Raw genomic sequence first — 20,681 nt, 5'->3', positions numbered from 1 at the left:
TAGGGACTTCACAGGGCAAACGCGCTGCACACACAGCAGCTCCGTGGGGCTAAAGGGACAGAAATCCCCATATTTATTTGACCCTTGTCACCCTACACCCATTTGGGAAATGATGACACTGGCCCAAAGACAAGCGGAAGTATGGGACTTTGAGGAAAAAGCTGCCAGAGAGAGAGAGGGAGGCCCCTGAGGCAGGAAATATGGCTCAAGGGAGGCCCTCCTAGAGGGAGGCCCGGGGGGAGAAGTCCAGACCCAAGGGTTGGGAAGGGAGTGGTCTAGGGAGAGAAGAGGCTGTGGAGGCCGAGTACCTCCCAGCCCCTCACTCTGTGCCAAGTGGGTACTGATGATGCTTCCTGGGCGATGGCTTAGGACAGGGCACAGTGGTTCGATGCTGTCAGGCCCAGGGGCAAAAGGAGGACCCCTGCTCCAGGACTTCAAGATGGGACAGATGACCGATTTTGTTAAGCCCCCCTACTCTGGCGTATGGATTGAGGGGCCCATACTCAGCGTGCTAGCAAGAGGTTAGCCTGGCAAGGTGCCCCTCCCCTCTTTGAATCACTCCTGCCTTTTCTGGGCTCTGTTATCTGGGCAGGAGCATGATGTCACCGGGGGGAGTGGGAGCCATGGGCTGTGGCGCCTTCAGCAGCATCCAGACGTCCCCTCCTCCTCCTCACAAGCTTCTACCCCCACAGCGCAGCCCAGCACCGCAGGCAAGAGCACAGTGGCCTTAATATACGTTGGTATGTGGCATGCCAAGGAGACAGGCACCAGTCCAACTGTTGCTGTTACAAATATTGAGTGTTATTGTGGAAAAAGGAGCAGGGCTGCCTACGTGCCCAACTGCCCTTTGCCAGCAATTTTTTTTTCTGACTCAAGATCTTCCTGAAGCCCGAGAAGGTCAGTCTCAGAAGCCTGAGGGGCAGGAGTTTCCTAACTTAATAAGCCATCTCTGTTTCCTAGACCAAGCCCTTTGACTCCTTCCTTCCTGCCCCTCATGTCCATCTCCCTCCCTTCTAGAATATACCCCTTAGGGTGGCCTTCTCCCGCCTGGAATGGATGGAAAGGCTCTTCCTTTCCAGCTCACACAGATGGTATCAGTCAATTTAGAACAGAAATACAGAGATGCAATAATGATATAATTATGTGATATATTCACTCCATCACTTTCCTTGTGGGTCTGTGTGGTAGACCACCATGTATCCTCATCAGAGCACAGAGGTGGTCATGACAATAAAAATAACAATAGTAATTAGGAGAAGGTGCTCTGCAGACAGAGAAACCACAAGGCCAATCTCAACATATGAATATAAAAATAGAATTCACACATAGAGGCATTTCCAGGAGTTAATCACACACAGTACCTCATGGGTGGGAGGTGTGGGGAGTTGGCAAAAGCTGTCCATAATTTTCTAAGTGCAGGTGTTCCTTGTTCAGGATTGTGAGCTCCTCTTCCATTTTCCAGAGTAACTTCCCCCGGAGAACCCTGCCTGGAGCAGCCCATGCCTGGGTCTAGCCTAGAGGCCACGGAAAGTCTGGCCATTTCTTCCTTGCTTCGCTGGGATAGTGGGCCTGCAGCTCTGCGAGCCACAATTCCTGGGGCTCTGTGTTCTTTCCCGCCCCTCTTGCATGGCTCTGCCTCTCCCTCTGCTCCCTTCTCCCTCCCTCCTCCCCACAGTCCTCCTCCCTACTGCTTTTACCTGCAGGCTTCCCAGCCACAGAAACCCCAGGCCCGAGGCATCCCAAGGGGGTGTTGGGTCAATCTCAGTGCCTCTGGTTCACTGTCTGTGAAGTCAAAGAGGAAGGGGGGCCTATTTCGGATCCCAGTTCTCTGGAGGTGATGGGGCGACTCACATAAAACCCAAGGCAGATGCACAGTCTGGGTTTGAGTTCAACGGAGCAGGAAGCCCTGTCCTGCTTTTTATCTGGTGTTTTTTTCCTTTCTTCATCTTGGTTGTTTTCATGGGGGGAATCTCGAACTTGATGCTCTTGTCCCCCTCCTGTCGGTTTTGTGCGTCACTAAACCTGCTCATATGCAGGTTGGGACAGACTTTTCATTCAGTCCTCCTCCTCCTCTCCTCTGTCCTCCCCAGCCCAAGAAACACATCACTGAGTATGGCAAAAACACCCCTACACCCTCAGACCGAATGCATCCTGGCCACCTGCACCTCACCCTCAAGAACCAGTAGGACTTAGCAGGCTTTTGCCCTCCGTTTTTTTTTCCCCCCTTGAAAGAGAAAAGTCTTCATAAATGAAACCATTCACCACCAACCCTGCTTAGTAGAAACCAAAGATTCCAGGGTGGGAGACATCTGGTTTTCCTGTGGCTCCTGAGCTAACTGACACCATCTTGGGTTCTTGAGAATGCCTGCTCTGGGGTCCCCTAGCCCATCCTCGCGTCTCTCACCCTTTCCCCATCCCAGAAGCTTCCCAACCCTCGGTGACAAAGCCCCGCACCTGGTCCTCCCATCCAGCGGCAGGTTCCCGCCCTCCCCAGCTATGGGCATGCTTGCACTGCCTGGTGAGAGACAGCCCCCTCCTCCTGCCCCACACTTCCCCAGCTCCCCTCTCCCCAGCTCTAGTCCACAGAACGGAGGATGACATTCCCCCACAACCCACCCTCTCCCGGCTCATCAGTCCGGAGCCCCTGATGGTGGGAAGGGAGAATCCTGTCAGGAGCTCTGGGCATTGCAGGGAACCTGGCCTGACAGCGTGGGGTCTGGGGAAGGCAAGTCAGGCTGTGAGACACCGCTGGGCTTACGAAGTAGGGCCTGAGGCCCAGACCACCACCACCACCACCCCCGGGTGCCAGGGACCTCTGGCTGTCCATGCTTCTAGGATTCTGTGAGGGAGAAGAAGTGGTGGACAGCGGCAGGGAGCCACCAGGATATCAGGTCACAAAGTGGGGGGAGGGTCTCCCTGTTTCACCAGATCACATCAGGTGCCCTTAACGGGTGCTACCTGGGAGGCAACTTCCATCTTCCTCCCGCTGCCTAAGGGCCCCCCACCCAGGCACCTCCTCGGACACACCCACACAACCACTCCAAGGGTCACTCAGAATGGCCATTGTTCTGCCTGCTGGGAAAGACCCACCCAGCCCTCTCACCACCGGGCACAACCGGAAATGTGCTCTGGGGCCATATCTGAGAACAAACAGCAGGCCCACGGGGGCTGGCAGCAGCCAGAGGGAGGCTGGCTCCAGCTAGGACTGGGAGCACAGAGGGGCAGGGAACAGGCCTCGGACACGGGGAGCCTCCATCGGGCCCCAGCCTTTCCTGGGGGCAGCCTGGTAGAATTACGGGGGGCAGAGACTCCTCTATCTCTAAGAGGCAGTTGGGCATGCAGGCCCCCCTCTGCCCTCGCTGGGTGAGTGGGAGACTCTGGGGGCTGCTGGGCCACCCGGTCCCTCCCGACCACCCTCTGCTCCATGCTCTTCTATGCGGCCTCTACCTCCCGGGGCGTCCGATTGCGCTCGGCCTGCACCCGGCTCTTCACCTTCTTGCCCAGCTCCGGCCCTGGCCAGCTCTTGCCCTTGGCCTGTTTGCCCCGGCTCCTGGAGGAGCACCACACGCGCTCGCAGTACTCGTCCACCCGCGGCAGGTTGGCGAAGCCGATGAGCTGCAGGATGTCCTTATACCAGGCCTTGGGCGGTGCAGAGGCCAGGCTTCCCCGCGCTGGGGGCTCCTCCGGCCTCGGCTCCCGGGGAAACAGGCTGGGGAGCTGCGAGGCCGCGATCACCTCCAGAGCCAGGCGGACCACGGTCTGGGAGAAGCCGTGCTCCAGCGTCTTGCAGGTGTAGATGCCAGCGTCCAGGTGGCTGAGTCTGCGGAACAGCAGCCCCTGCTCTGTCTGCAGGACTCGCTCATCTGTCTTGACCTGTGGGGGGTGTGGGAGGGTGTGAGGGGGGCTTGGAGTAGGGCACACACACCAAGAGCTTCCTCCCCGCGGTTTCCAGATTCATATCTCAGGGCCCCGTGCTGAAGCACTCCCCTCCCCGCTCTTTCCTGCCCAGGCTGGCTTCCTCCTCCGGACTGTCAGCCAACTGCCCGGCAGGCTCTCACCTTCCCAGGATCCAGGACCGGGCCTGCAAAGGAGGCTTTTGGTTTCTCCCCTAGTCAGAGCACTGGGGCACCTACCTTGGCCTTGGGAGAACCTGCCACATAGTCCCAGGGACCAGAGTGGGTAAAGGTATTTAGGGGCTTTTATTCAGGGAGGGTTATACCTACAGACCTAGGACCAGAAGTCCTTACCACTCTTTGAGCGCGCACACACGCGCATGCGCGCGTGCACACACGTACACACACGTAGCCCTCCCTTTCCCTGACTGCACTGTTCACTCTCCCAGCCAGGGGTGGGCTGAGTGCCCATCGCAGGGCAGGAGGCAGCCGTGCTACTCTGATCCGGCCTGGATCCCATTTGCACATCTGCACGTGGAGGCTGGATCGCCCGGGCGGTAAGTATTATGTAACCATCTTGTTGCTCGCTGCCTCTGGCCTCCTGGGGGTGTCTTCTCAGTGCCTAGCCCAGCAGCTGGCCCCAAGCTGGCCTCCCCCGGTTCCCAAGCTGGAGGGAGAGCCCCTCCTGTAATGAGCGCCCTCCCTTCCCCTTCCCTGCCCGTGGGAGAGACTGGAGAACGGTTCCTCACCCTGCCACACCCACGCCCTCCTCAGGCCCCAGACTGAAGCCATTTCTGGGGTTGACAGACCTTCCAGGATGGGGGAGGAGAGGGTCTGGGCAGACAGCTAGACTCCGTGGAGGAAGTGTTGAGCTAGGCAGTGGGTGGGTGCTTAGGGGTGTATGTGTGCACAGGTTTTGGTGCAAGTTAGGTACCCCCTGGGCAGAGGAGAACCAAGAACCCCTGGGAAAGAGACCTTTCAGAGAGGAACCTTATGTGTAAAAGCACAGGGGGGCTTCTTGGCCAGGCCAGCCCCCGCTTCCCTCTCTTCCACCTCTGCTCCCCACTTCCCAAAGCTCATCCCAATGCCTGGGAGTTAGCGGGCTCCCTGTCACAGGACGGCTTGCTGTTCCCAGGGGCAGAAGGAAGGGCACCTCCTTCTAGGCACCCCAGGGACTGGTTCCCCCCCAGAGCCCCTTCCTAGGTTCAGAGAGGGATGCGGCGTGATGACACGTGCAGGCTGGAGGCAGGGTCCTTGCTCACCTGGTCAGGCCCCTGGCCCCCTGGCCTCTGCACGAACCAGTGCACGGCCGCCTGGGAAGACTTGGGCAGGCACTCCAGGAAAGTGCTGTTGTGCTCCGTGCCGTAGACCGTGGTGGCTGCTGCGGAGCCTGCAGCCTCCTCTGGGGGAAGAGGGGAGGGGGGCTCGGCTCAGGACTGTGGGACCCCAGGGTCCTCCACCAGTGTGACAGGGACCTAGGTGTCCATCACTGTCCAAAGACCCTCCACCCATACACTGACGGGAGCTGCACACGTAGGAAAAGTGAGGTGGCAGGGGGGCTGTTAACACAGGACCAATGAGGCCACACTTCCCAGGGGTTGAGCCCAGGCCAGAGGGGTGAGGAGGGGCCTGTGGGAGCCCGGTGGGTCTGCGCAGCCCCCCTGCCCCTGCCGCCTGCCACCACTCACCTTCCTGGCTCTCAGCCAGACACTGCAGGGCAGGGTTGCCGTGCCGGATGTCCTGCCTGCGGAACCGGCGCTTGCCAGGGCCGGGCCGGTAGCGGGCACAGGAGGCACCGTCCCAGGCACAGTATGGGTCTCGGGCCAGGCAGCACTCAGCACAGGCACTGCCGTAAGTTTCACACTGGTGCAGCCGCAGCCGGGCCACGCCTAGCCTCGAGCCCACGTACAGCGTTTGCTGGCAGGGACACAAGCAGAGCCAACATGAGCCCAGGCCCCACCTAGAAGCAGCTAGGCCCTTGGCCCCCTTGGGCTTCCTGAGAGCACCCCACCATTTGCAGGCAGTCTTCCAGAACCTCTTGGGTGTCTCCCCAAATGCCAAAAGTGTTTATCATGCACCTGACACACATCAGATCCTGTGCTAGGACACAGAGAGCAGGGGGCAGACCTTGCTTCCTAAGGGGCTTCTCCAAGCCCTTCCTGCTGCTGACTTTTGCTCTCTACCTCAGTAACCTTTATCCTGACTTGCCTCTGAGCTTAGAAATACACTCTGCTTTAAGCAATCCCAATACAAAAGTTGGGATTTACCCAAAGATACACGGGGGCGATAAGCTTGAGATTTTGCCGCTTGCCAAAGGATCCAGCGGGCCTCAAAAAAGTGGCTCTCCCTTGCAGGGTTTAAATTCTGGATTTTGTTTTCAAGCAGGAAGCTGTCGGCCCGGGGGGGCTGGCCTCTGTGGATCTCCCCTTCTCTGAACACAGCCTCCCTTACTCAGGGTTCCCACTGTCCACTGGTTTCATGCATGGCATCTCAGCTCCCCTGCTGGACTCTCGAGCCTCATGGCAAGGCCTCACCAGGCAGCCCCAGAGCCTGCTGCAGCCCCACGTTGAGCAGACAGCAGCCTGTCGTGCTCAGAGAGTTTCAGAGGGGGATCAGAAGGAGGAAGAGCGGTGGGATGGCAGCTGCTCTTACCCTTTTGACAGAGATCTCCATCTCGGTGATGGGTGTTGGCACCTGCAGAAGGAGGAGGGTCTCAGAGAGCGCTGGGCTGGGGCCAACTGTGTCCCTCCTTCAGCCTCCTCCAGCCCTCACATGGGAGCCACCTACCTCCCAGCCCGGGTCAGAGAACTCCCCGGCAACTAAGGCCAGACAGTCTTTCCCAGACATTGGGTTATTAGAAAGGTCCCCTCACCCTGGCTGGCCTCCAAGGAGGAGGCCTAGTGGAAAGCACAAAGCTCCAGTGTCCCCTCCCACAGCCCTGTTCTCCAGGAATGAGGCAGCTGTCCCACATCACCCATCCCATGTCAGGGTCCCAGCAGTCCCCCAGAGGCAGGTGATGCCCTGCCTGGCCCACAGAAGCCCTTAGAGACATGGGGGTCTCAGCCACCCCCTCACTGTGACTTGAGCCTGGCAGGGTTTTGTCAAGGGGGTGATCACCTTGGACACCCCTCCCTAGGCCCTCCAAACTTTGTCTGGGCCCCACGCCAGACAGCATCAGCAAGGCACTTTCTCCTCCACTGGCTGCGAGCTCAGTAAGGACAGGCCCATCCGTCTCCTGCACTTTGCTCCTGTGTCCCAGGAGCCAGGCCTAGACTCAGCAGTGGGGCTGGAGGGGACCCTTCCCATCAGTGCTTCCTCCCCACAATCTGCCCTCACCTTAAACACCTGGAGCTCCTCCAAGACCACCTCCTCGGACTCAGTGGAGCCCCCACCCTGGAGAGCAATGACCTTGAGCACGGAGCCTGAGTCTGAGGCAAGGGAGAAGGGGTCAGTGGGAGAAGGAGCAACCCCCTCCAGCCCGCACACCTCCCTGGCCGGGCCACCCCACTCAGCCCACCCACCAGTCCCCAGGAAGATGACGTCGTAGGTCCCGTCCTCTGCCTCCACGCGGTCCACCACGATCTGGTGCAACTGCTGGGCCAGATGCGTTTTGACAAGCACGGGGCGGCCCCGCCGTGGCCGCACGGGCCAGAACATAAGTGGGTGGGCTCGGGCAAATTGCAGCACCTCGTCTGGGTAGTTCTTGGTGCTGCCAAAGGGTCGTCCTGGCTGTGCTGTCATCTTGCTGGGGCACTGTGAGGAGCAGCAGGGGGGCACCTGAAGTGTCCTGGGGCCACACGCTCCCCAGCCCAGCCTGTTTCCAGGTCCCATGGCCTGGGCATGCCCACATCAGAGGGGCCACGCTAGCCGTAGCAGAGGCTCCTTGACGTGGTCAGGGCTCTGCTCCCCTTCTTCCACCACCTGGCCCCTCTGGAGTCCTAGCCCAGCCGCAAGGTTGTCCCAAGGTAGAATCCCTCTAGAAACTTCTCAGCCCTCTCTCCCGGCCTGGCTCCAGGCAGACACTCACCACTCCAGGCCGAGGGAAGGGCACCTTGCCCCCATAGGGTCCCCACTGGTGTTGGGGACCATCTTGGTGGGCAAAGGGCCCTTTGAAGACCTCCCAGATATCCTCCATGTGGTACACGCAGACGGCGAATCCCTGGAACACGACACTGCCAAGGACGCACAGGGACAGTCAGGTCAGAGTGGCTGTCACAGGTGGGAAGGGGCAGCCTGGCTTCATGGACAGGACAGAGGGCGATCATGCCTACAGACAGCCAAGACCAGAAAACGAGGACACCCAGACAAAGACAGAGAGAAGGAGGGAGAAAATAGAGCCTCCGAGTCCTTGAGTCAGGGACAGAGACAGAGACCCACAGTAAAGTCGGGCCACAAAAGCAGGGGCTCAACAGAGGACGCTAGTGTGCAGAGACTGAACCAGGGCTGGGGATATGAGGGGAGACCCGTGTGCCCACCTGACCGTGCTAAACAGAGCATACACCTCGAGGTTCTTCCCTGCGCTGGGCCACAGCAGGAACACATCCTCTGGGAGAGAGAAGGTCACTGTCAATGCCACCCACTCACTGCTCTGAGCCCTCTGCACCTGTACCCGCACCCGGCCCTGGCCATGGCCTTACCCAGCTGGTCAAAGTGGGTCTCGGCACCACCAGGGCCAGGCACCGAGCACACCAGCCTGGCCTTGAGGAAAGTGCTCCATTTGCTCACCAGCACGCGCTGGCCACCGAGGTCATTCTGGGGGTGAGGGTCAGAGTCAGCCTCCAGCTCCACGGAGATGGGCCCCCCCTTCTGCTCCTCCACCCTCACCGCTGGAGGAGAGGCACGGAGGCTGGCTTCACAGCCTTGCCTCGCTTTCCCTCCTGCTGCTGCTGGGAACGGGTGTAGGAAGGGAGTGTGGTAAGGATCTGACCTCACCGCCTCCTCCCGGCTCTCACCACGCAGACACGGCCGACGCGGCTGACGGTGACACGGCCTGGGCCACCATCGGGTGAGGGCACAGTTTCCGAGAAGAAGAAGTACACCTTGTCATCATCCTGGTCAGAGTTGTCAGCAATCCGGGCGGCCATCACAAACCGCGGGTCTGGGAGGTGACAGGGTGCAGCTGGTTGGGGGACCCTCACAGGGGAGGATGGGAGCGGGGTCAGGGGAGAGGTGCCGGACCTCCACTGTAGGCTGGAGTCCCGGGGAGTAGAGTGGGGCTGGGCTGTCTGTCCCTCCCATCCCCACTCCAGTGCCAGGCCCTCCTGCCTCCCTGTCAGGGCTGGGGGCAGATCCCAGTCAGCCTTGCCCCTGAAAGACCCTGGGCTCACCGTGTAGGAGGTTCTGGTCAGAGTCAGAACGCAAAGCTGGCCGGGGACCCCCACTCCGGAAGATCATGGCCTCGCGCCCCAGGAAGTCAGCCGTGAGGCCCGTGTACAGCTCCCCACCTGGGTGAGAATGGGGCAGAGTCAGGGGAGGAGGGCCAGGTCCCATAGCTGGTCCCAACCCTTCCCAGTGACACTGACCAGCACCCACCCTCCTCATGCCCGTCCTGGCCTGGACATCACCCACCTACAGAGGTGCTGGCGAAGGGACTGCTGGGCTCATGCGGGCACCGCCCCCGCCCACTTTCCACACTGCTGGGCTCAAGGTGGAGCACATGCTGGGGGAGAGGGAGGAAGGGAGGGAAGGGTGTCACCTGGGAAAGCAGCCCAGCCCCCCACCCAGGCAGTGGCCATCGCGTGCAGCTGGAGAGTGGGCGGAAGACGTCCTCATTCAGGGCCCCGCCAACGGGGTCAGCCTGGCACAAAGATGCCTTTCAGCCCCTGACCTCTCTGCCTTGAGCCGGGCTCAATGGGAAGTGTTCAGACAGCAGGGCAGAAATGTCACTGCATCCCAGTCCCTTGCGGGGCCTGTGCCGGGCTCACCTCCCCACGGTGCCCGACTGTGATGAGGGCACAGGTAGGCTGAAAGGCCCCAGTGCCGCACGCCAGCAGGTGGGTCCTGTTGTGGGGCTGCAGCACCCGTACGAAGTTGGCACACTCCACCTAGCAGGGAGAAAAGGGGTGCGGTGGAGGGGGTGAGGAGGTGTTTACCGTCTCCGTGGGCCCCAGGACTCAGCCCTGCCTGGCTAATCAGCTCTGGGGACCTAGGGTAAGGGTGACATTCTTCACAGACTTTCAAGAGCCCTCAGGATCTGCTCCAAATACCCCTAGCACAAGTACCCCTGGGGAGTGGCCCTAGGCTGTCCTGGGGGTCAAGCCCTGGGTGTTGGTCATGGTTGGGGGACACTCTTTTAAAAAAAAAAAAAAAGATTTTATTTATTTACTTGAGAGTGAGAGAGAGAGCATGAGAGCTGAAGGGTCAGAGGGAGAAGCAGATTCTCCACTGAGCAGGGAGCCCCATGCGGGACTGGATCCGGGGACTCCAGGATCATGACCTGAGCCAAAGATAGTCGCTTAACCAACTGAGCCCCTCAGGCGCCCGGGCAGTCTCTCCTGACCGCACTCACCAAAGGATCTCTTCCCTTGCGAACACACTCCTCCTTCTGTCCTGGCTGCGGTGGCCACTGGACCTGAAGGAGAGCCTGGCTGACGCTTGATCTCACAGCCTGTTTCTCCATCCAGCTCCCAGCTCACAGGGAGACCCTCCCTTCCTCCGCCCCACTCACCTCCCGGGGATCCGGCCACGACTGGTCTAGCCGCAGAGAGTAGATGGCATCACGGCCCCCCAGAAAAAGGCGGTCCCGGTACTCATCCAGATACATGGCTCGAAGGTCCAGAGAGCCCCGGGGACCCAGAAAGACAGCTGAACGGTTGGCAGACAGGAGATCTCGGAGGGAGCAGACTGGAAGTCAGCGCGTACTGCTGTGCCCACTTCCTCCATTAAGGTGTGGAGCTGGAGGGTCCCAGCTGTGCATTCACACACACACACACACCCCACATCTGGAAAATGTTTCCGGCCCCAGGCCTGCTGAAGGGCTTCTGGGAAACGGCTCCTGGGAGTGGGTGGGACAGGAGGCTCTGAGCCCCGCTTCCTACCCCTTCATCCTTTAGTCCCTTGATCTTTCAGTTAACATCTCCTTCCCATCTGTGCCCTTCTGCGCCCACTCCGGTCCCCAGGGAAGATGGCGCCACCAGCAGAACTTATGGTAGCAAGCTGGGCAAAGTGCTGGGAAGAGCCCAGGGGGAGGCTGAGTGAGTGTGAGCAGTGGGCGAGGCCGACTCGGTGGGACAGGTGGACAGACACGGGAGAGCGTTCCCAGCAGAGGAAACACCTGGCAAAGGCCTGGGTATGGGAAAGGCCGGCTATGCTCAGGTGGAGCCCAAGGCTCTGGTCCAGGGATACGACTAAGGAAGACTTTCTCCTCCGCAGACACTGCCCTCCCAGGCCCCAGCTGTGGGGGGTGGCTGGCGGGGGATGCTGGGCCCAGGAGCCGAGGATCCTGAAATAGTTTCCTGGGGTTTGGCTAGGGAGGTGAAGGTAACAGGTGGCCAAAGGGGCGTGCAGCAGGATGTGGTGGGAAGGGGCGTTGGCCACCCCTGGCCACCCCTGGGAAAGCCAGGTATCCCACACCTGCCCAAAAGTGGCAAGCCCGCACCCACTCCATTCCCAAACTCATCAACAGCCTCTTCCAGGAAGCCCTCCATGGCTGACAGTACTTTCAAGGGAATTTGCCCTATTTAAGCTTTTGCTTACAGCTTGATTTTTGCCCCAGTCCACAGCTCCCAAGAAAGGACCACATCCCCCCCCCCCCCACCACCAGACCCAACCACAGACTCCAGAGAAGAACCATATCTCCTCTCCCAGATGTTCCAGAGAAGGCTGGGTGTCCCGCTTGGATTGGGGTTCCCAGGGAAGGTGATCACCCATCTGGTTTCCCCAAGAAGTGTCTCAGGGACCTTCCCCGTGGACCACCCCCACAGATTCAGAGAAGTCTGCACCAGCTGCAGCACGGAATACCAGGTTAGAGCCGCGGGGGCACCTCCTGGGCCAGGATGGGCCAAGAGGGGAGGCTGTGATCCCCTTCAGGCTGTGAAGAGCCTCCGGGACAGAAAGGGAAGGACAAAAGCCAGCACTATGAAGTGGGCTACAAGAGGCAGATGGGAGGTGGGGGCCTCTAGGCTGTGGGGACAGGGCGAGGGATTCCACTGCAGGCTGCTGGCCCAGGCTCTCACAGGTGCCCAGGCTCAGTGCACACCTCCTCCAGACCTGTCCTCTCCATCCCTCCCCATCTCTCTCTGCCCATCCCTACTGAGGCCTCTCAGGACCTCCACGCTTCTCTCCTTTTCTCAGAAGCCCCCCTCAAGTTGTCCCCCTGCAGCTCTGCCTCTCCCTCCTCCCCCCTCCAGGGACCTGCCCCTGCCCTCCTCCCAGGTCCCGCCTCTGGCGGCAGCTGGATCACCATCTCCGGGAATGACCGTGAAGTCCTTCCCACGGGCTGTGTGGGAGTGACCGCATCCCTCCGGCGGGCAGAAGAGGCTGCCCAGCGCCTGGCTGGGCACCCCTGAGCCGGGGATGTCACAGGGTCCCGGGCTCCCACAGACGCACCCTTGAACAGGGCGTGCACTGCTGGTACCTCGGTAGGAGAGCCGCAGGCGGGGCACGCTGGGGCCGGGGGTGGGGCTGCCCCCGTGGAGCAGGAGGCCCCCCAGGAGGCAGCAGATGGCCCAGGCCGAGGGGACCATGCTGGGGGAACCGAGGGCACCACGCTGCTGGTCGAGGTGCCCCGGGTCCGCTGCTGGCTGCTGGTTGTTTGTTCCACAGCCGCCAGGCCTGACACTTATAAGGCAGCGGCTCCGCCCCCTGTAGGGCCCAGAAGGCGGGAAGGAGGAGGGAGGCAGGGAGGGAGGGAGCAGCAGGAGGCCCACCCGCCTCCGTTATCCACCTGCTGCCTCTCTCTCCACCCTCCTTGGCGTGGTTAATGCCTCTGTGTCACATTGGCTAGTTTCCCAATGGGGAAACTCTTTCCCGGCTGGGGTGTGGGTGCTTTACATGAAATGTCCACAAACCCAAGTCTCCAGGCTCCAACAAAATGTTGTGGAGGCCGGGGGTGTGGCGGGGGGGGGGGGGAGAAGGGGGAGGGGAAGACATAGCCTGGAGGAAAGATCAGAGGTTGCTGGGCTGGCTGGACGTCTAGCTGAGCCCTCCTTTGCTCCCTGCCTTTCCATTGCCCATGACAGAGACCCCACGACAGAAACAAACTGACTTGAGCCCAGATCCCTGATACCAGGAGGGTCCAGCTCCCTGAAGCCCTGCCTGGCTCCCCAGCTCCCCTGGCAGGGCCTAAGTTGCCTGGGAGGGTCATTCCAGTCCAAGGGACTCCATGTTTTGGGTGGGGGCTTGACGTCTGGCCACACTTCATAGATCTGGGGTTGGCAAGAGATGAGCCCAGCCTCCTCCACCCAAGCCTGTCCCTGTCTGGCCTCCAGGCCCCTTCCCAGCTCACTGGGGCAGAGGACAGGATGCACTCCATGCTCGGGGACTCCCCCATTATCCCTCAGCCCTGCAGATCCACCAGAGCTCTAGGCCTCAGTGGCACCAAGGGAGTAGTGGGTTCTTCCCAGAGTTCCCCTTTGCACACAGACACTATACCTATGTCCCTCCGGAGTGAGGGTGGAGGTAGGACACTTACCCCATCCCCCATTCCCTCTGCCCTGCACACTGATTCAGGGCCAGGCAGGCCACAGAAGAGGGACAAAGGAGAGACAAGCCTGAGGGATTAAATAGGGGCAAGTGAGGGGATCTCCCTATGCCCCCCATCCCACAGCAGCCCCCGTCCCCCCACCCGCGGCTGTCATTCCATCCCACCCTAGAGCCCTTCACTCAGAATCTGAGGTTCCAGGCACTAAGATCTCAGACGTCAACCAGAGCTGGAGCTCCAAGGATCCTAGAAATTCCTGCAAGTTAGTCCTCCCAGATGGACCAGCCTGAGCTCTTCGATGGTGGTCAAGAAACTTGGGACCATCAGAGAAGGAAGGGCCTGGCCCAGGTCACACTGCAGACTGACAACAGGCTCTGCTCAGCCCTGCCCCCTCCTGGGACTCTTGTTTTCTTCTGGGACTTCTGGGGTCCTGGGATCCTTCCTTCCTCACCCCCATCTCATCCCTGGAAGGGAAACAGGTTGGCTCCTTGAGTCAGCATGAGAAGGACCCAGGGACCTGGAACCCTGTCTCCTTGTCTCCATCACCCCCTGCCACCCACATACATGCCTCCCCCCAGGGGGTCCTGACCTGGCATTGGGTGAGGGGCAACTCAGAGAGGTCAGGGACTAGCGTCAGCCCACCCCACCTCTGGCTTCTCCAAGAAACTTGGCCAAAGCCTTCCCATCTCTAGGCCTCAGTCTCCTCCTTCCATAGCTGGGGAGCAGCCAGGCTCCACACTGGTGAGTTGTGCCTGTGCAGGGGCTGTCATGGACCCTCAAGAGGGTGGAGCCCCTCTGCCTCCAGTTCCCTGGGGAGTTGTTTCAGCCTGAAGACTGGGCTGAGGGCCAAAGTCTGGCTGAAGATTGAGCTGGACAGCCCCTCAACTAGCATGTGGCCACCAGCTGTGATCAGGAGGCCCAACAACTCCTCAGTCTGCCAGCTCGCCCTGGGGGTCTCAGCTCAGCCAGCGCCCCAAGCTAGGGCTGCAGGGAGGCCCGGGTATATTGGAAGCGGATGTGCTGGGCAGCTCACTCCACACTGCAGAAAAACAGCCTGTTGCTGGGGCTGAGAGCCCAAGAGCTACTGTTAACTTGTTGTATGGCCTCAAGCAGCTCTTCTCCCTCTTTAGGCCTCATATCCCCAGTCAGGGAAGGGGGTGAGGATCTCCTGTGAAGGCCCCTGCTTGCTGGCCGCAACTTGGAAACGGACCCCAAGTGTACCCTTGATACCCACTGACTGATGGGTCCAGCCACAGGCATCTTGTGCCATCTAATGGACACAGAGGGAACTGCAGGGGGTTCCACTACGTCAGGCCCTGGGCTGGGCAGTGGGGCCACCCCCAGAAACCAAAGCCTCTTGGGGCAGTAGGCAGTAACCAGATGACCGTACTACGAAAAGGCAGGAGCAGCAGGAGACTCGAGTGATTGCTTCTGATCAAGAAATCAAGGGAGACTTCATGGAGGAAGCCCTATCTAGGCAAAGGATGACATAGCCCAGAAAAAATGGAGGGGACCAAACACAGCAGAACAAAGTAGATGATGCACACGCCGGATCTTAATGCTGGGTGTGGTGGGAGCTTGTGAGCTCTTGTGGTATGCGTGCTTGTTGGATGTCTCTAGTTCTTCCCCAGCCAACCTCATTCTGGAAAAGAGACACGGGGACCATCACCAGACTCCCCTCCCTATGGACTCCCCACCACCACCACCCAGCCTCCCCATGTAACCTCTTGATAGTGGCCCAGCCGTTCTCCTTTTTGTTTCATGGAAAGCTTAACTCTCGGAGTTTCTCTATTCTCCTTTCCTGATCCCAACAGAAGCCCACGTCCTCCAGGTGCCCGGACCCTAACTCCTCCTCACCAACAACCACCTTCTCCTGCCCAGGCCTCAGCCACTGTCCTCATCCTCCAGCTCACTCACCACTGATAAGGATGTGACCTCCAGCATTTCCACTCAGAATCCCTTCCCGTGGACGCCACAGTTCTTCCCTCGTGCGTTCAGCCTGATTCCCCTTGCCCAGCTTGGATCCAGGCATTCAAACATTCCCCAGAGACCTGTAACCTCTCACCTTCTGCAACCTCACCCCTGCATCACTCATCACCCTTTGCCAGCCTCACTCAGGGTCCCCTCTTCCCGCCCCACACATTCCTCTACCCCACCTTTAAGGAGCTTCCCTGTTTTCCAGGTCTCCCCACAGCTCCGGCGCATTTCCTGTGAAGCTGCACCAGTGTTGTCCATGCCCACCAGCTCCCTTTATCTCACCTCGCTCCTTTGGTCCTCTCCAGTCGGGCTCCAAGGAAACCCTCGTGGCCACATGGTCAAGACTTCGGGGGGCCTCCAGGTCCCTAACCCCAGGGCCACCAGCAGATTTCAATGTCCCCACCCTTCCCTCCTGGCTCCCGGGACTCCTCATTCAGCCAGGATCTCTCCCATCCCCCTGGCCGCACCTCCTCTCCTGGACTACCCACATGTGATGGCGGGTGAAGTAGAGATCCACCTGTCTATACTCAGTCTCCCCAGGGGCCTCACCGGGCCCGGGGCCGGGAAAGCCCTTCTTACTCAGGACACGTGACTTTGCAGAGCACTCTCTGCCCCCTCACTTAGCTCCAGCCCTGCCTGGACATCCTCACCACCCTGTCCCAGAGGCATCGCGACTTGGACATGTACAGAAGATTCACTCTCTCTTCTGTGACTGGCCCACCAGAAACGCACATCATCTAGGATCCCATACCACTCCTGCCTCGTGGCCACCGTGTCTCCATAATCCCCATTCCAGCACCACACCGATTCCCTCACTGCATTCATCACCCTCTTGTCTTCCTGAGCTGATGGTCAATTTCATGAAATTAGGGACAGAGCCTCCCTCTGAACGGTTGCAGCATCCGGCCCATGCCAGGCACAGGGTAGGGATGTGACCAGGGCAGGTGGGCCCACGGCGGCTCTGCTTCCTCTCCCAGGATGTCGTTGCTCCGTGGTACAACGCACAGGTCCTTGAGTTCTCCAGCTCCCGAGGGTAGGCCTGAAGGGACCCCACTGCTCTCCGGCAGCCGGAGAGCTCCCGTAGCTCTGGCCTCCGCTGGAGGCATCTCCAGAATTCCAAGACTGTCTCCGGAATGCTGAGCCTGTCTGGAGAATGCCAAGGCCAGGGCACAGGTGGAGAGGCCTCGGAGTGGCTGGGTGGAGCAAGGACAGCTGCTGGCATTCTGGCTGGAGCCTGCACACCATGGCCAGCTGTCACTTCTGCGAGCACCACTGCTGACACCGCCATGTCCTTGCTGCCACCCTCTTCAAGACCAGTGCCACTGCTCTGACCCCCACTAAGTTGAGAGCCACCAAGCCTTACATTTCCATTCCATCAGGAAGGGACAGTGGGCTGCTGGAGCCTCCAAGGTTCAAGGGAACTGGAAATTACACCGGTGTGGACCTGGTGTATCAGACAGAGCCCCGGGCTGGAAGCCACTTATCTTTGTCAGTCACCAGACTCACTGATGACCTTGACAGGTCCGTGCACCTCTCTGGGCCCCTCACTTGGCAAATGGGTGAATGGAGGGAGAGCAGATGGTGTGCCCCTCATCCCTGGGAAGTCAGTGCCACTAGTGTGAAATGCAAGTGCCACAGCCCACTGAGCCCCCAGAGCAACCCGCTTCTCCACAACCGGAGCTGAGAAGGAGCTGGGCTACCATGCCAAGTGGCCTCCAGGGCCTAGCAGGGTGCTCTGCTCTCTCCAAGCACAGGACCTCTCAGCCCATTGGCGACCAAAGCCACAGCCCCCAGGAGCATGTTCACTGTGGATTCCTGGGCCACCCCAAGTCCAAATGCTGAAACTCTGGAGATGGGGCCTGGGCATCAGCAGTCCTAGAAAGGAGCCACTGAGCCATGGAACACCGTCATCTCCAACCCGACCTAAGCCCCCTGGTAGAAGACGGTGTAGGGGGACAGGTGGAGTGCAAGCAGGAAATGGACGTCAGAGCACCCACAACCCCCTGGGGTATGAAAGCCAGACAGCAGGTATCCAGGGAGCAGAGCTTTAATCGCATTCCCTACGACAGGGCTGGGGGAGGCAGTCAGGGAGGGCCCACCCCCTCCTTGGGAGGGTCGACAACACACCCAAGCTCACATCCTGGGGACCCCAGCCCCTTGCCCCCACCCCAGGGCCCGGCTGGAGTTGGAAGGTGGCACCGGCAGCTCCGGGCGAGGGCTGGTGTCTACTCCACCCCTTTCATGAACTCCAGGAACTCTGTGAAGAGAGAAGCAGGCCCAGGTCAGAGAAGGGGTCTGGTCAGGTGTGGGTAGCAGGGGCCCGGCACAGCAGCGCCCCCTCACCGTCATAGTCAATGCGGCCATCGTTGTTCTTGTCACCATCCTTCATGAGCTCCTCGATGTCATCTTCCGTGATGGTCTCGCCTGTAGCCTGAAGCATCACCTTCAGCTCGTCCAGGTCTATGTAGCCATCAGCATTTCTGGGTGGTGGCGGGGGCGGGGGGGGGGGAGCAGGTGGAAAGGGGCAGGGGGGAGGGAGGAAGCGAACCTTAGAGCTCCTGGTGCAGGCTAGAGGAAGGGAAGAGGCAGCCCCACCTATGACCGCAGGAGGCAAGGAGGGGCTGCTGGGAAGAGGGACATCCCATTCTCCCACTGCACAGAATGGGAGACTGAGGCCTTGAGGTCACAAGACTGTCCCCTTTCCCTGCCTCAGCTAGGGTCAGGGTCAGAGGTCCAGGGAGGCGCACTCACTTGTCAAACATGCGGAAGAGGTCCGACAGCTCCTCCTCAGACTTTCCTTTGCTGTCATCCTTCATGCACCGAACCATCATGACTAGGAACTCATCGAAGTCCACTGTGCCGCTGCCTGCGAGGGGCGCGGCATGGCCATCAGTGAGGGATGGCTAGAATGCTCTCAACGCTGAGCCCTGGTGTTGCCCCTGCACGCACCCTTATAGCAACCCTATGAGATGAGTGCGGTCGTCATGCCCATTTCATAGATGACATGACTGAGGCTCAGAGAGGCTAACGGGTTCCCTCAAGGGCACCGAGTAATGAGTGGCAGAGCCAGGACTCGGGTCCCAAGCAAGCTGAGGCTGAGGTGGGTCTGGGGCTGTGGGGGCGGTTGGGGGGGCGGGTAGGAGGGCTCACCGTCCTCATCCACCTCGTCAATCATCTCCTGCAGCTCCTCAGGTGTGGGGTTCTGGCCCAGCATCCTCATCACCTTGCCCAGCTCCTTGGTGCTAATGCAGCCATCCTCGGCGCCCAGCACGAAGATGTCAAAGGCTGCCTTGAATTCTGTGTCCGAAGGCAGGGGGAGAGGGAGGGGAGATGGTTGGGGGAGTTACAGGGTGGCCAGGGCTCAGAAGCTGGGACCCCAGAAGGCCAGACCTCTGGGGCTTCCTGCCAATTGCCCATTTCCCTCCAAGACCTCTGAGGTCATAGTAAGAGGGACCCCAGCCTCTGGGGTCCTTTTGCTCTCCCAGCCCGGCACCACTGTACCCCCATATGTGTTGGAGCACTCACCATTTTTCTGCTCTTCTGTCAGCTGTTCTACCTAGAGAGAAAAGGAAGTCTCAGGATTCAGATTCAGGAGTTAGTTGCTGTTAAGGAAATCAACCCATTCCACAGATGGGGAAACTGAAGGCAGGAAGAGGCAGGGCTTTCCCAGGTCACAGTCCTCACTCCTCCCTCCCTACCCGCCAAAGCCCTGAGGTGACCCAGCTGGCCTCACTGAGGCCGGGCTTAGGGCCAGGGTGACAGGTGGGTGCCCCCTCCAGGGCCAAGGTGACCCTGAGTAACAATAGTCAGTGACCACTCAAGTGCCCTTTTGGCCCCCCTGCTGAAATCCAAGCTGGGTGGCTTGAGGGACAGCTGTCCCTCAGGTTGGGACAATAAAACCAGTGTGAGGATAGGCAAAGCCATCCACTGTAACCTGACCGGGATGGCCACTGGGCTATTTTTAACGGGGAACAAAGTTAAACCTGGTGATTGTTCTGGGGACTCTGGCATGCAGGGGGTGGGGCAGCGTTATCTGGCCCCCTGGCCTGCTGGTGCCTCAGGAGCCAAAATTAGTCCCCAGCCCCACCAGGCCTTGTATGGGCACAGGGTGGAGGGCTTCCCTCCCCCAGCTCCATGGACTCCTGCAGGATAGGCAGGGACAGCCCCAGAACCAGCTGTAGCTCTTCCGGCCGGGGAGTGGAGCTGTACTCCCAGGGCTGAGGGAGGGGTTCCCTTGGGGACAGTTGTCTGGGCCGAATGTCCTTGGCTCTGGGGCAGGGGCAGGTCAGCAACACCCCCGACTCCTGGGAGGGACTAGTATCTGAAGCCCCTCAGTGACCCTAGGATGCGGCAGGGACTTGGGGTGACTACTCTCCAGCACTCACCCCTGGCTAAACCACTGAGCCCCAAGCCTGCTACGCCTGATGGCGGCTGTAGCCCCGGTTCTCTATTCCTTTTCTGCTGACTCTCCCCCACGCCCAGGGCTTCCCTGCCTGCCTCAGACTTCTGAGCCTCTTCTCCAGCTCAGGATTCTGGCTCTCCAGCCCCCTCCTCAAGCTCCTGTCCCACCCTCCACAGCATCTGCAGCCTTCCGAAGAACTGGAGGTAGGTGGGGGATTAGAAGTGTGAGAAGCAGAGTGTGAGGGGCAGGACTGGGGAGGAGGGACAGGGAGACAGCAGCAGATTAAGAGGGGCAGCTGGGAGCAACAAAGAGATGGAAAGAGTCTGAGAAAGGCAAAGATCCAGAGACCACAGACACGAGTGAAGGGAGATGTGACTAGAAGACGGTGACACAGACTACAGACACTTGGAGACAGGAGCAGACATGATGCTAAAAGCAGGGACTTCCTCCACCCACCTAAAAGCTCCTCTCCTGAACCCCTGACTCCTTCCGCACCCCGGAACTGGAATGCCCAATCCACCATCCCCTTGAAGGCCTGGGCTGAAAGTTGCGCGGGCCCTCTCCTGGGTCCCCCACCACCTTTGTGGGATGACCTCACCCCCCCAGCATGAGTTGAGTGAGCCCCCAGTGGGCCCACCCACTCCAGCCCTGAGCCCTGCCCAGTCCCTCACCGCAGCCTTGTAGATGTCGTCCATGCTCGTGGCTCACAGGGCAGGCTGCTGGGGTTGCCAGCCAGTCCTGGGCTTAAATAGCCCTGCCCCACCGCATT

General features: G+C 59.9%; 2 protein-coding genes across 2 annotated transcripts; both read right to left on the bottom strand.

Annotated features, from left to right (window-relative positions):
- Positions 1–1,128: 1,128 nt before the first annotated feature.
- Positions 1,129–12,691, bottom strand: SEMA3G (semaphorin 3G). The gene is made up of 16 exons (XM_082728639.1): positions 12,469–12,691; positions 10,561–10,721; positions 10,402–10,464; positions 9,818–9,937; positions 9,462–9,552; positions 9,221–9,337; positions 8,846–8,991; positions 8,531–8,645; positions 8,369–8,438; positions 7,921–8,065; positions 7,415–7,646; positions 7,230–7,321; positions 6,546–6,587; positions 5,582–5,810; positions 5,156–5,295; positions 1,129–3,873 (listed from the first exon to the last, which is right to left on the bottom strand). Exons 1-16 carry the CDS (start codon positions 12,575–12,577, stop codon positions 3,433–3,435), a joined length of 2,313 nt encoding a protein of 770 aa, XP_082584765.1. The 5' UTR covers positions 12,578–12,691; the 3' UTR covers positions 1,129–3,432.
- Positions 12,692–17,541: 4,850 nt separating this feature from the next.
- TNNC1 (troponin C1, slow skeletal and cardiac type) lies at positions 17,542–20,681 on the bottom strand. Its single transcript, XM_082695005.1, has 6 exons — positions 20,584–20,681; positions 19,036–19,066; positions 18,661–18,807; positions 18,262–18,376; positions 17,854–17,990; positions 17,542–17,767 (listed from the first exon to the last, which is right to left on the bottom strand). The coding sequence occupies exons 1-6, from the start codon at positions 20,605–20,607 to the stop codon at positions 17,736–17,738; spliced, it is 486 nt and encodes a 161-aa protein (XP_082551131.1). The 5' UTR covers positions 20,608–20,681; the 3' UTR covers positions 17,542–17,735.

Source organism: Mustela nivalis (genome assembly GCF_964662115.1).
Source record: "Mustela nivalis genome assembly, chromosome: 1".
NCBI classification, from domain to species: Eukaryota; Metazoa; Chordata; class Mammalia; order Carnivora; family Mustelidae; genus Mustela; species Mustela nivalis.
The sequence above is the reverse complement of the archived record's forward strand: the minus strand, read 5'-3'. Positions and strand labels throughout refer to the sequence as shown.